Below are 15,436 nucleotides of genomic sequence, written 5' to 3'. Positions count from 1 at the left end.
AAGGACAGGGAAGCTTGGATCCTGGAACAATGGACCAAGTGCTCCCTAAAGCTAGGGCTAGTAGAAGCAAACCACTTCCTACTATCCCTCCCTCTACAGTGGATTCTACTTCTGAGGAAGAAGAATTCCCTCCCTGTGCAGAACCTACACCAGAGGAGCTGGAAGCAGATACTGCTGAGCTTTTGGGTGAAGGGGGGCCTGCCAGAGAGGAGCTGAGTGTGGCACAGCAAACCTGTCCCACATTAGAGGGTCTCAGACAGCAAGCTGTCAAACAGGCTAATGGGGATGTCAGTGACTCACACAGAGTTTACTGGGAGGACAACCTCTTGTACACTGAGCATAGGGATCCTAAACCTGGAGCTGCCAGGAGATTAGTGATTCCTCAGGAGTACAGAAAGTTCCTCCTAACACTGGCACATGACATTCCCTTAGCTGGGCACCTGGGTCAAATGAAAACTTGGGACAGATTGGTACCACTGTTTCATTGGCCTAGGATGTCTGAGGACACAAAAGAATTTTGTAAGTCCTGTGAAACCTGTCAAGCCAGTGGCAAGACAGGTGGCACTCCAAAGGCACCCCTTATCCCACTGCCTGTGGTTGGGGTTCCCTTTGAAAGGGTAGGGGTTGACATAGTTGGCCCCCTTGACCCTCCTACTGCTTCAGGCAATAGGTTTATCTTGGTGGTAGTGGACCATGCCACAAGATATCCTGAAGCTATTCCTTTAAGGACCACTACAGCTCCTGCAGTGGCAAAGGCCCTCCTGGGAATATTTTCCAGGGTGGGCTTCCCAAAGGAAGTAGTATCAGACAGAGGAAGCAATTTCATGTCTGCATACTTAAAGGCCATGTGGAAGGAGTGTGGTGTAACTTACAAGTTCACAACACCCTATCATCCACAAACAAATGGACTGGTGGAGAGATTTAATAAAACTCTCAAAGGCATGATTATGGGACTCCCTGAAAAACTCCGCAGGAGATGGGATATCCTTCTACCATGCCTCCTTTTTGCCTACAGGGAGGTACCCCAGAAAGGAGTGGGCTTCAGCCCCTTTGAACTTCTTTTTGGACACCCTGTTAGGGGTCCACTCACACTTGTAAAGGAGGGTTGGGAACAACCTTTAAAAGCTCCTAAGCAGGATATTGTGGATTATGTACTTGGCCTCAGATCAAGGATGGCTGAGTACATGAAAAAGGCCAGTAAAAACCTTCAGGCCAGCCAAGAGCTCCAGAAGCAATGGCATGATCAGAAGGCTGTTTTGGTTCAGTACCAACCAGGGCAGAAAGTGTGGGTCTTGGAGCCTGTGGCCCCAAGAGCACTCCAAGATAAATGGAGTGGTCCACACACAATTGTTGAAAAGAAGGGTGAAGTCACCTACTTGGTTGACTTAGGCACTGCCAGGAGTCCCCTTAGGGTGCTCCATGTCAACCGCCTGAAACCCTACTATGACAGGGCTGATCTCACCCTGCTCATGGCAACAGATGAGGGACAGGAAGAAGACAGTGATCCTCTACCTGATCTCTTCTCTTCCACAGAACAAGATGCTCTTGTGGAAGGGGTAGTTTTGGCTGATTGTCTTACTGCTGAGCAGAAAGATAATTGCATAAATCTCCTAGGACAATTTTCAGAACTCTTCTCCATTGTGCCAGGCACCACTTCTTGGTGTGAGCACACTATAGATACTGGAGACAGTTTACCTGTCAAAAGTAAGATCTATAGGCAGCCTGACCATGTCAGGGACTGCATAAAGCAAGAAGTTCAGAAGATGTTGGAACTAGGAGTGGTTGAGCACTCTGACAGTCCATGGGCTTCTCCTGTGGTACTGGTACCAAAACCCAATTCTAAAGATGGAAAGAAGGAAATGAGGTTTTGTGTAGACTATAGAGGTCTCAACTTGGTAACCAAAACAGATGCTCACCCTATACCCAGGGCAGATGAGCTAATAGATACACTGGCATCTGCCAAGTATCTAAGCACTTTTGATTTGACTGCAGGGTATTGGCAGATCAAAATGTCAGAAGATGCTAAACCTAAGACTGCATTTTCTACCATTGGAGGACATTACCAGTTTACTGTAATGCCTTTTGGTTTGAAAAATGCACCTGCCACTTTTCAGAGGTTGGTGAACACAGTCCTGCAAGGGCTGGAAGCTTTCAGTGCAGCATATTTGGATGATATAGCTGTCTTTAGCTCCAGCTGGGATGATCACCTGGTCCACCTTTGGAAAGTTTTGGAGGCCCTGCAAAAGGCAGGCCTCACTATCAAGGCTTCAAAGTGCCAGATAGGGCAGGGTAAGGTGGTTTATCTGGGACACCTTGTTGGTGGGGAACAGATTGCACCACTTCAGGGGAAAATCCAAACTATTATTGATTGGATTCCCCCTACCACTCAGACTCAGGTGAGAGCCTTCCTAGGCCTCACTGGGTATTACAGGAGGTTCATTAAGAACTATGGCTCCATTGCAGCCCCTCTTAATGACCTCACATCCAAGAAAATGCCTAAAAAGGTATTATGGACAGCAAACTGTCAGAAAGCTTTTGAGGAGCTGAAGCAGGCCATGTGCTCTGCACCTGTCCTGAAAAGCCCTTGTTACTCTAAAAAATTCTATGTCCAAACTGATGCATCTGAATTAGGAGTAGGGGCAGTCCTATCACAACTTAATTCTGAGGGCCAGGATCAACCTGTTGCTTTTATTAGTAGAAGGTTGACCCCTAGAGAAAAGCGTTGGTCTGCCATTGAGAGGGAGGCCTTTGCTGTGGTCTGGGCTCTGAAGAAGTTGAGGCCATACCTGTTTGGCACTCACTTCATTGTTCAGACAGACCACAAACCTCTACTTTGGCTAAAACAAATGAAAGGTGAAAATCCTAAATTGTTGAGGTGGTCCATATCCCTACAGGAAATGGACTATACAGTGGAACATAGACCTGGGAGTAGCCACTCCAATGCAGATGGACTCTCCAGATATTTCCACTTAGACAATGAAGACTCATCAGGTAATGGCTAGTCTTATTGTCCTTCGTTTGGGGGGGGGTTGTGTAGGAAAGTACCATCTTGCCTGGCATGTTACCCCCATTTTTCACTGTATATATGTTGTTTTAGTTGTATGTGTCACTGGGACCCTGGGTTACCAGGGTCCCAGTGACACATAAGTGTGCCTGTATGTGTTACCTGTGTAGTGACTAACTGTCTCACTGAGGCTCTGCTAATCAGAACCTCAGTGGTTATGCTCTCTCATTTCTTTCCAAATTGTCACTGACAGGCTAGTGACCATTTTTACCAATTTACATTGGCTTACTGGAACACCCTTATAATCCCCTAGTATATGGTACTGAGGTACCCAGGGTATTGGGGTTCCAGGAGATCCCTATGGGCTGCAGCATTTCTTTTGCCACCCATAGGGAGCTCTGACAATTCTTACACAGGCCTGCCACTGCAGCCTGAGTGAAATAACGTCCACGTTATTTCACAGCCATTTTACACTGCACTTAAGTAACTTATAAGTCACCTATATGTCTAACCTTTACCTGGTAAAGGTTAGGTGCAAAGTTACTTAGTGTGAGGGCACCCTGGCACTAGCCAAGGTGCCCCCACATTGTTCAGAGCCAATTCACTGAACTTTGTGAGTGCGGGGACACCATTACACGCGTGCACTACATATAGGTCACTACCTATATGTAGCTTCACCATGGTAACTCCGAATATGGCCATGTAACATGTCTATGATCATGGAATTGCCCCCTCTATGCCATCCTGGCATTGTTGGTACAATTCCATGATCCCAGTGGTCTGTAGCACAGACCCTGGTACTGCCAGACTGCCCTTCCCGGGGTTTCTCTGCAGCTGCTGCTGCTGCCAACCCCTCAGACAGGCATCTGCCCTCCTGGGGTCCAGCCAGGCCTGGCCCAGGATGGCAGAACAAAGAACTTCCTCTGAGAGAGGGTGTGACACCCTCTCCCTTTGGAAAATGGTGTGAAGGCAGGGGAGGAGTAGCCTCCCCCAGCCTCTGGAAATGCTTTGTTGGGCACAGATGGGCCCAATTCTGCATAAGCCAGTCTACACCGGTTCAGGGACCCCTTAGCCCCTGCTCTGGCGCGAAACTGGACAAAGGAAAGGGGAGTGACCACTCCCCTGACCTGCACCTCCCCTGGGAGGTGTCCAGAGCTCCTCCAGTGTGCTCCAGACCTCTGCCATCTTGGAAACAGAGGTGCTGCTGGCACACTGGACTGCTCTGAGTGGCCAGTGCCACCAGGTGACGTCAGAGACTCCTTGTGATAGGCTCCTTCAGGTGTTAGTAGCCTTTCCTCTCTCCTAGGTAGCCAAACCCTCTTTTCTGGCTATTTAGGGTCTCTGTCTCTGGGGAAACGAAAGATAACGAATGTATGAGCTCAGCCGAGTTCCTCTGCATCTCCCTCTTCACCTTCTGATAAGGAATCGACCGCTGACCGCGCTGGAAGCCTGCAAACCTGCAACATAGTAGCAAAGACGACTACTGCAACTCTGTAACGCTGATCCTGCCGCCTTCTCGACTGTTTTCCTGCTTGTGCATGCTGTGGGGGTAGTCTGCCTCCTCTCTGCACCAGAAGCTCCGAAGAAATCTCCCGTGGGTCGACGGAATCTTCCCCCTGCAACCGCAGGCACCAAAAAGCTGCATCTCCGGTCCCTTGGGTCTCCTCTCAGCACGACGAGCGAGGTCCCTCGAATCCAGCGACACCGTCCGAGTGACTCCCACAGTCCAGTGACTCTTCAGCCCGAGTTTGGTGGAGGTAAGTCCTTGCCTCACCTCGCTGGGCTGCATTGCTGGGAACCGCGACTTTGCAAGCTACTCCGGCCCCTGTGCACTTCCGGCGGAAATCCTTCGTGCACAGCCAAGCCTGGGTCCACGGCACTCTAACCTGCATTGCACGACTTTCTAAGTTGGTCTCCGGCGACGTGGGACTCCTTTGTGCAACTTCGGCGAGCACCGTTTCACGCATCCTCGTAGTGCCTGTTTCTGGCACTTCTCCGGGTGCTACCTGCTTCAGTGAGGGCTCTTTGTCTTGCTCGACGTCCCCTCTCTCTGCAGGTCCAATTTGCGACCTCCTGGTCCCTCCTGGGCCCCAGCAGCGTCCAAAAACGCCAAACGCACGATTTGCGTGTAGCAAGGCTTGTTGGCGTCCATCCGGCGGGAAAACACTTCTGCACGACTCTCCAAGGCGTGGGGGATCCATCCTCCAAAGGGGAAGTCTCTAGCCCTTGTCGTTCCTGCAGTATTCACAGTTCTTCAGCCTAGTAAGAGCTTCTTTGCACCAACCGCTGGCATTTCTTGGGCATCTGCCCATCTCCGAGCTGCTTGTGACTTTTGGACTTGGTCCCCTTGTTCCACAGGTACCTTCAGACAGGAATCCATCGTTGTTGCATTGCTGATTTGTGTTTTCCTTGCATTCTCCCTCTAACACGACTATTTTGTCCTTAGGGGAACTTTGGTGCACTTTGCACTCACTTTTCAGAGTCTTGGGGTGGGTTATTTTGCTAACTCTCACTATTTTCTAATAGTCCCAGCGACCCTCTACAAGGTCACATAGGTTTGGGGTCCATTCGTGGTTCGCATTCCACTTCTGGAGTATATGGTTTGTGTTGCCCCTATCCCTATGTTTCCCCATTGCATCCTATTGTAACTATACATTGTTTGCACTGTTTTCTAAGACTATACTGCATATTTTTGCTATTGTGTATATATATCTTGTGTATATTTCCTATCCTCTCACTGAGGGTACACTCTAAGATACTTTGGCATATTGTCATAAAAATAAAGTACCTTTATTTTTAGTATAACTGTGTATTGTGTTTTCTTATGATATTGTGCATATGACACTAAGTGGTACTGTAGTAGCTTCACACGTCTCCTAGTTCAGCCTAAGCTGCTCTGCTAAGCTACCATTATCTATCAGCCTAAGCTGCTAGACACCCTATACACTAATAAGGGATAACTGGGCCTGGTGCAAGGTGCAAGTACCCCTTGGTACTCACTACAAGCCAGTCCAGCCTCCTACAAGGTGCACAACAAAAAGGTGGTACTCTGTCAATGTGTCCCCTGATGGAAGCCCTCTGGAGGGGAAAAGAGGACACAATGGACTCCCTGGACATGCCCTTGCAAGGAGGAGCAGTCACTCACTACATCCACCAGCAAAGGGATCTCTAATCCCTCCTCAAAGTGAAGGCATGTTACCGCCTGCACAGTGAAACACGGAGCAGCTTTGAAGAAGCCGCTCCGTATTTCACTTGAAGGTGCTAGTACCAGGGCAGCATGAGTTCACGGCTGCCCTGAGAGCAGCGCAATCTCTGTAATAGGGCACACTTTCCCTGTTTGTTCACCTATTTAAAGGTGCCCCCATAACACAAACAGAAAAAAGTATGCCCTACGTGTATTAAGGGCCCAGATGCTACCACAATCTGGACACATTTTTTACTTCAGTTACACAATAAAGAATAGGACATTCGTATAGGTTTCTGTAGGCTATATTTTACCCACATCAGCTAGACAATAAAACCAACGATTAACTCTATTTGCTGCTATAACATGTACTTATAATTCAGAACAGATGATAAGATTGGTAAAATCAAGAAGCAACTAAAGTACACAGAAATGTATCCATCAGACACACAAATTGTTCAGGTTCCAGACAGTCCCATGTAATAGTGTATGTAAATATTGCCAATATAGGGTTTCACAGAATAATATGAATATGCTTAACCAAGCCTGTGGAAAGCTACCGTACATATTCTTTTAAAAATTCACACACTTCTTTGTGCCAACTTGAGATGCACTTAAAATTGATTAGATCTTTGGATTTCTATATCCCTACATAAAGTGCTAAAATCACCACAGAAAGAATACTTCAATAGAAGACCCTTAGAGATATTAATTATTTTGAGAATGTTTTGTGGATAAATGTTTTTGAACAGCCTTTTTGTTTTGCAAATAATGTTGGTGCTATTTGATGAATCTTCACAAAATGTTCCCAATAAAGTTAATCTAACTCAGATCTTTATTGGAAATTTTTGGTGTGATCTATCAAGTGAGAGCTGAGAAAAATGAGTGATTCTAAACACTTTATTCTCTATGCAATTTCCATAGGAAAGTTTAGGCAATGACACAAAAAACAGCTAAACAGAATTGTGTTTGAAATACTTTATTTCTGAATCATGCCCCAAAAGCACGTATATAATACATTATACAAAACATTACACTAATAAATATAAATAAATATAAGCCTAGACAATTTTAACTGAAAATCTGTAAAAACAAAATTCTCATAATGGGCAATAAGACCAATCAATCCACCTGATCGGCTTTCACAATCCTTAAAACATGTTCAAAAATAAAAACACCAATTAAAACTTTTTCCCCACCACCACTATAGCCAGTGCTCATTCCAAGTTTGGATTCTGTGTAGGTTGTGGGAGCTGACCAACTCTAGATCCTCATAAAGTGACAATGCTAACATCGAGCCCGTGAAGGTCCTTGCTTTAGTTGAGCCCTTGAACGTACTATAAAATATCATCACCAGCCCCCTCCAATGCCAGAGCCCTATCTCTTCTAATCCACACACCCAGGAGAAGTCGGCTCATTGTCTGTGCTTGTCCTAAACAAGAGCAGCGCCATTCGATAGTCCCCAGGCCCCAGGGATAGGCAGGCTGGCCTAAGCCATCGCCGCCTAAATAGAATTATATCAGATTTGTCAGAAGGCTAGATCTTAGCCCAGAAAGCATGCTTTTGTCATTTGGTGAAATCTGTTTTTAATAAATTAGGGTTAAAATATTTGGACGAGTAGTCCTGCAAGAGTCCGACAGGAACACAAATTAAAAAATAAAGTAATCTGACTGGCTACAAGGGCTTTCTTCCCTATCGGTTGACTCAGTACTGCAGGACCCACCTGTCCTGTGTTACCAAAGAATCTGATTGGCTGGCTGCAACAAGAATAAAAATGTTACAGCCAACATTACCGTACATGTGGACATAGTCCCTCTGTCCCGAAAATTCAAATAAAAATGGTATAAGGAAGCAGGGTAAGGGTACTTTCAAAGCCTTGACTGTGTGAAGGGTCATCTAGGTCCTAAAATAAAATAAATATATATTTTCAGCACACCGGTCCTGTCATATTCTGGCTGGAGCTTTTGACAGCTCCTGTGGGGGTTCTTTGGGGCCCAGAAAGGTCCCCCATATGGTCCCGTCCCATAAATCCCAGCACAGCCCCCTTGAGCTCCGATGGGATGGAAAAATAAGATAGAAAAATGGTAATAACATATTACTCTATGTAGAAAAAAACCTAAAAATTCATTAAAAACAATGGTTAAAGTGACTTTATGTTTAGGTGAAAATATAAATTAAACATAAACTTAAAATAACACTGAAATTTACCAATTATAGTAAAATGAAGTAACTACAACTTGTGTACCTGCCAAGCACTAGTGAAGCCGTCATATAGGAACTAACATACTACATCACTCATGACAAGTTCTATGATATCACTGATAACATCTGAAACGGCATCATTAATGAAATCACTGTCCATGGCTTGATCTTTCAATTAAGTATGTAATGGTACCTGCATTATGTGTTGCTTTGTGATGCTTTCTGTATTTTAATCATTGGCAGATTTTCTTTACTTACAGATAATTCGCAGCTGCTTCACCCTTCAATGCAGCCCGATCTAACAGCTAATGCTGGTATTTATCGGGGCCATCTGTACGCTCTGCAGGACTCTGCTGATAAGATCCCTATGACAAATTCCCCTCTGCTGGACCCACTGCCCAACCTGAAGATCAAAGTGTACAACTCTTCAGCAGGGTCCTCTCCAAGGTTGCACAGTGTCAATGACCTGCTGGAAGCCATGCCCAACATTGGCATCTATCCTGGAGAGAGTATCATGAACTCCAGGAACAAAACCATCAGCTCACAACATCTGCTGACTATGCCAAGGGAGTCAGGAAACAGTGTGACAGGCACCCTTGGCTGCCTAGGAGGAAGACTAACTATCCCTGACTCTGGTAAGTTGGAACTGCCTCTGTACAGTCATCTAACCATCACAGGTCAGTGCTTTAAGGCTAAGTGCTATTGTAGACTTTGCATATCAAGACCCCAACTTCCAATATAGATCAATCTCAATCTTTGTGTATAATATTGTAGCATCTCTTTACCATGTGGCATTGCAAGCACTGCACCAAACCACTACGTACAGAATGAAATCTATGACCATGACTCAGAAAGACTTGAACTATCATCAGATTAAGCAAATATGCAAGATTATGATCTCCCAAATGTTCAACTCCGAATAGTTGTGTGCACCATTAGTGATCTAACTTTCAGTATGATCTAATGTTTCTTCATGTAATAAGTCATGAACCTAATGGACACCAAATGAAACATTACATGATTTTCCTTGCAGTCTAACCATAACCTGTCAGATGCTCGATAACTGGTTTATCATGATGTTCAGTCAATTCTTTGCTTGTTAGTTGAAACTGAAAAAAAACCTTACCTTCTCTGTTATCAAAATCCTGAAATTCTGATTTACTCATAACTGAGGTCAATACCCATTTGTGGTGGTAAATTTTATTTTGTTAATTAAAGGGATATACGTTGTGTATTAAAACCATGTAAGATGTGTATTTACATCCTGCCATACATGTCTGTTGCCATAATCCTTCAATTTTTGCTAGTTCACATATGGCCAGTGTCTCATCCATATGTAATGCCTCACTTGTTAGAAAAACACACTAAGATTTTATTTTTATTATGTTTGTAATTCTGTGCTTAGGAGTGAGCCTCTTGGTGCCCCATGGAGCAATACCACAAGGGAAGTACTATGAAATGTACTTGATGATCCACAAGCGGGAGACCACAATGTAAGTGATAATGATGTTGGAAAGCCTTTTTGAGTGAAGACAGCTGCTTAATAGATGTCCTACTCTTAACGCCGTAAGGTTTCTTGCAATGTTTAGGTATTGTGAGTTTTGAGCTGATATAGCTATTGAACTGAGTAACTTTACCTGTGTCCCATAATTATTTGAAGTGTACTAGTTGATCTTCTGTTGTGTTCTCTTTTTACTGTATTGAAAATGTTTGATTACATGGCTGCTTTCGGTTGCCTGCAATAAACAAACTTCACACCATTATGATTTTGAATGTAGAACTTATACCAGTGGTCTTCCATTTGCTGCAGTGAGCACATACTTGAAATCTATGATCCCAACTAACAAAGGGCTTATGAAAAAAATGAAATTTGTCCTCTAAGACTACACCTCAGATTGGGACACATTTCTGGCAATTTACGGGTTCTATCATCATCATACCTTTATTCGATTAGTGCACATAATCATAAAAAAAAACCTACATCAAGAAACAAAGTTATACAGTGAACAAGATAATAGATATCAGTACATAGTGGCATAATCACATATAAGCAGGGTCGTTAAAGAAAATGCATTTAAAATAAACAAATACATAAATACACTTGTCCTCCTTCTCTGACCATGTGGCTGGTACTGGCTGAGTCCCCCGTCGGAAGGGAGAAAGAACGGTCCCCTTCTCTCATGTCGTCCTCTCTTTCACGGTCTTCTGCGAATTGATTGATTTTCTTCACAGAAACTCGAATATTTTGAAAACACTTTCAGAGCTCCTCTGTTGCTTTCAGATCTAACAACTAAAAAAAACAATCTGAAGATGGCAACGATGTGTCTAATGTCACCCATAGGCATGGACATACCACCAGTGGCGGTTTTCCTGTTAGGGCTCTGGGGCTCCACCCCCCTTGTTATACCAAGAGTGAATCATAAACTTTTATGCACTCTTGGTATAAAAAGAAAATGCAGTCTAGCAGCAGCTCTAGACAGCTCTGCCAGAGACAATGTCTGATGTCTGGAGCAAGCGCACGAAGGTGCCTACTCCAGCCATCAGAGATTATCCAAGGCTGGTGAAGCACCCAGCCCTGGCCTCGGACCCTTGCAACACTTCAATACCTCCCAATCTGTGACGTGCTGAAGAGTCACTGATACATTTAGCCACAGGCATTGCAGGCTTAAGCCCTGCATTGCCTGTGGCTGCATGTCACTCAGCCAGTTACCCCACCCTTTTCCAACTCATCACAGAGTTGGGAAAGGGTTGGGTGAAGGAGCAGAGTCTGAAAACTCTAATCTGCAACTGCGCAGGTTTGAGGTTTCAGTTTCAAGTGACTAAAGCTGAAAGAAGCATCAGGAGTCCAAACAAGGCCTGCACAGACAGCAAGATATGTGAAAAATGCTTTTAAATACTATGTATGTACGTGTGAGAGTTTTTATGTGTATGTGAGCATGTCTGTGTGTCTATGTGCATATGTGTGAGTAAATGTGAGTGTCAGTGAACGAGTGAGTCTAAGTGAGGACAATGAGTGATATAAAGAGTGAATACAAGTTTGAATGATTGAGTGAGGGAGAATGTTATTGTGTGTGACACTGAGTGAGTCAAGTCTGAGTGAGTTTTACTTAGTCAGAGAATAAGTGAGAGAGAGTGAGTCAGTGTGAGAGTGAGGGAGACTAAGTGAATCAGACTGATTGAGAATCATTGTTTCTGAGCCAGTTTGAGTCCAAATGAGTGTGAGTGGGTGAGTATGAGTGAGTCAGAGTGAATCAGAATGAGTATGACAAAGTGAGTAAGATTGAGTACAAATGAGTGAGGCTGACTGTGAATGAGTAAGACTGAGTGAGTCAGAACGAGTGAAACTGAATGGGACTAAGTGCGAATGAGTGAGACTGAATGAGTATGAGTGAGTCATAGTGAGATTGAATCAGAATGGATAAGACTGGATGAATCGGAGGACGAGTGAGTTATGAGGAGAATCAGGTAAATTAGGTGAGCATGTGTGAGACTGAGCGGGAATAGGTCTGAACCGAAGCAGCAATTCTACCATCTTAGAAGTATGTTTGCACTTTTAAGTCCTTTTAAAAGTGAAACTACACTACTCTCTACTCATTGACTGAGGATTGTGATCTAACATCTAAAAAGAATCGGAAAACTCAACTATCCAGATCATATATCGAAGACTAGGGGCCAGATGTAGCAAAGGGTTTTTCCCATACATTTTGAGGTATTCATTTACATTTTGGAAGTCGTTTCCTACCCAGTAAAACCGTGCAAAAGACTAAAGTAAGTGTTTTTCAGTGGTTGAGAAAGTAAAGGGTCACACAGACGTATTTATGAGGGTGTACGGGACATGGTTTCCCTGAAGGAATACAAATAGTGCTGAGAACAAAACTTTAAATTTGCTATTGCACGTTTCTGTCATCTGGAAACATCCAATCAAATAGATATGGAGGAATTCTAGACTTTTTGTACATTCTCAAGAGTACTCTTTTTTTGATTTTGTGAATAACCACAAATGTGTACACTTAGGCAAGTCAAAGGCATACATTTACTAATTTTTGTAAACCAGTCTGTAAATAATTTTTCTTTTGCTGCAATAAATACACTTGGGGTCCCAACCATGTCATTCACTACACTGAACACACATATTGGCAAGGTCATCTTTTACTCATTAGAGTACAAGTACATGGTCACAACCATTTTGAATTCACTGATGCGAGCACATGTGAAGCCGTATATTCAATTAATTGCATTTAATTTTCTTGAAATCTTGCATTTGTGTATTTACTGCCACGGATGCATAATCATATTAGGGGTTTTTCATTGTGCAATAGGCGTACTAGGTGACTTTGTGTTTTACTATCCAGCGTAGTGAATGTACAACAAATGTAAATAAATATCAAGCTGATATACTGGGAAAGTTATATAAATAATACCAGAACTCTGACACCTTTTTTAATACTGCAGTGTGTGCCTCTGCATGTTGTCACACTAGTAAAAGTGATTAACTACCTTTTTTCCTTTTCTCCTTAGTTTGCCTTCAGAGGGGACACAAACAATTCTAAGCCCCATAGTGTCCTGCGGTCCCATGGGGCAGCTGTTGTGTCGCCCAGTTATTCTCACCATTCCTCACTGCGCTGATGTAACCTCCTCAGATTGGATTTTTCAGCTTAAGACGCAGTCTCAGCAAGGGACCTGGGAGGTGAGAAGACATGTCCTCAAAATATTATGCTGCAAAAAAATGTTAAAAAAATGATTGTATAGTTTTATATTTTGAGTTAGATCAGAAACATTAAAGCCTGAACAGTGGTATTAAAAACCTTCTAACACGTTCCTTACCAACATTCCCACCATATATCACTGCAAGATGAATGACGAAAGTGCGCCCTCAGAATGCCCTTAGCTAGTCCAGACTTTGTCTCACCATGTAATCATTTTTTGTCCTTTTAGGTAAACAGATGCATAGCTTCAAGGGGTGTTTGATTTGTGACCCTACCAAATAAATTCTTTATTTTATTGGTAGTTGAATCTTGGGACCCCGGGTCAGGTCTGCAATCTCTATGTTTTTCTTGCCCTGAAACAAGAACAAAAGACAAAACAGTAGCTTTTGATGTGAACTTGAGAGAGAGAGAGAGAGAGAGAGAGAGAGAGAGAGGGAGAAATTCCCATCTGGTGTCTCAGTTTCCAAATGTGGAACCAGATATTGTGGAATCAATATTGTATTGCCTGCTCGTCCACATTGTGTGACTCTAAGAAAATGTTTTATTTCACATAGCCTCCTTTTTCTTTATTATCAAGTTTGAGAGCACTTTTAAATACTTGAGTTCAGGATGTTCACTGTATAAACACCTCTTATGTTTGATTTAATAAACTATAACATTTCTCCTTCTTGTCATTGGGGGATGAGTAATGAACATTTCTAAAAATTATCACTTTTAATAAATGTCTTTCTATACCGCTTCTGCATGTTAAAGAAAAACACTTTTCTGAATTTTGGAGGGATTTTACCATATTTTTACATTATGTTTGTTGCATGATATACATGCCAACTGGTTCTCTTCCTCTGCTTGTGCACAGACTCATAGATCCAAGCCGGACCCATGGCTAGGCTGTGGCTCAGCTTGCCCTATTAACATGCCTGCAAGCCCGCCTGTGTTTGTGACTTGAGATTGGAACATGGGTTCATCAGCGATTGGCTTAATGATTTGTAAAAGATTAAGACTAAAAACATCTGGAAAAATGGAGTCCTGCCCACATCCACTGCTTTGGCAATTCTACGATCAACGCTTCTTGTAGCCAAGATGAAGAAATATGGATGCATTGAGAATACATTTAAAATAGCAGGGACTCTAGGTTGTTGCGTTTTATGTAACCATAGTAATGAGTTCCTAGGGAGAACTACCAGGCCCAATGAGACAGCGCAGGTGTAACTTCAGCAGGGGTGTTTGTTGTGACACCCATTAATGCATTCTTGGTTTAGTGGGTGGATCTGGAGGCCCTGAGTCAGGTCTGCTATGTCTGTGTTGTTTTTTCTTGTCATTCACATTTCAGAATGAGGTTTTAACTTGTTTTGGAACAGAATCTTAAGCACATATAGTGGCCGGTTTATCAAAAAAGCAGTAAATCTTAACCTATAGAAGTACTCCTTAAATGGGTACAAATGTGTTGCTTTTTGAAATTCACAAACATTGGCAGTAGTTAGCTTGTAACACTTCACCAGTCTCAAGTTTCCAGGCGTACTACTGGCAATCCAGCACCCAAAAAGTGATGTGATAAATACGTGCAAATATTTTAACCTGTGACAGTCGATAAGGGTAGCATTCCAAACCATTATTTTTTGCCAACTGTGCCACTCTAGATGGAGGTCTACCTAAGGCAAATCTTACTTACCCTGTTACTCATGGAAACAGTCCAATCTGAACCTTGATCTTATCACCCTTTCATCCTGCACCTCACTATTTTTTAAGTTAGGAAACTTGAGATGTCTACTCCCTTAATCTCCTTGACTTAGCTCTCTCCTTTGAAGTAAAAGCCTCGGAAATAAATGTGTTTGAAGCTCCCCCTCCGTTTCAGTCTAACCATGTGATTATAAGTCCATCTTAATACACTTTAAACCAGAGTTATCAGTATTTTAGAGCTGCATCCTTAATGATGGGACCAGAGGTTCGAACCAGAGTATAACAATCATGAATTGGAAAAGAAACAGAAAGGTCAAAACAGTGATATAGCATCTCATTTGATGGTTTATGGTGAAAGGGAAAGAGACTTAAATTGTGGTCACTGGTTGTGCTTCTTTCTTAGCCTTCCATTAGCCTCTGCAATGAGGTGGAAGCTTGCTGATTCATTCCACAGGATGCTTGTGCTTTATTTCGGTGGTCGGCCAGACTGTTCCTCTGTTTGGCTCCAGAGGCGAAAATGCTCTTAAGCTCACTAATTTTCCTATAACCTTGGCTCAGTTAGTCTAGTGGTGATTGCTGAAAGCAGATTTGTTAACAGACTTATGTTTCACCAAGTTATCCGAGATGTTGCAGGGAGCTGCAAAGGCCATGGCTCTGAATTTG

The 15,436-nt window shown here is 43.3% G+C and overlaps 1 protein-coding gene across 2 annotated transcripts in view; it reads left to right on the top strand.

The window, feature by feature from the left end:
- The window catches only part of UNC5B (unc-5 netrin receptor B), a 409,451-nt gene that overhangs the window by 321,044 nt on the left and 72,971 nt on the right, over nt 1-15,436 (top strand). For both annotated transcript variants that reach the window (XM_069240569.1, XM_069240568.1), the window contains 3 exons: nt 8,651-9,025; nt 9,796-9,883; nt 12,909-13,077. In XM_069240569.1, the coding sequence (XP_069096670.1) occupies nt 8,651-9,025; nt 9,796-9,883; nt 12,909-13,077 (632 nt within the window). The remainder of the gene's footprint in view (nt 1-8,650; nt 9,026-9,795; nt 9,884-12,908; nt 13,078-15,436) is intronic.

Source organism: Pleurodeles waltl, chromosome 6 (genome assembly GCF_031143425.1).
Source record: "Pleurodeles waltl isolate 20211129_DDA chromosome 6, aPleWal1.hap1.20221129, whole genome shotgun sequence".
NCBI lineage: Eukaryota > Metazoa > Chordata > Amphibia > Caudata > Salamandridae > Pleurodeles > Pleurodeles waltl.
This window is presented reverse-complemented; position numbering and strand designations above follow the sequence as displayed.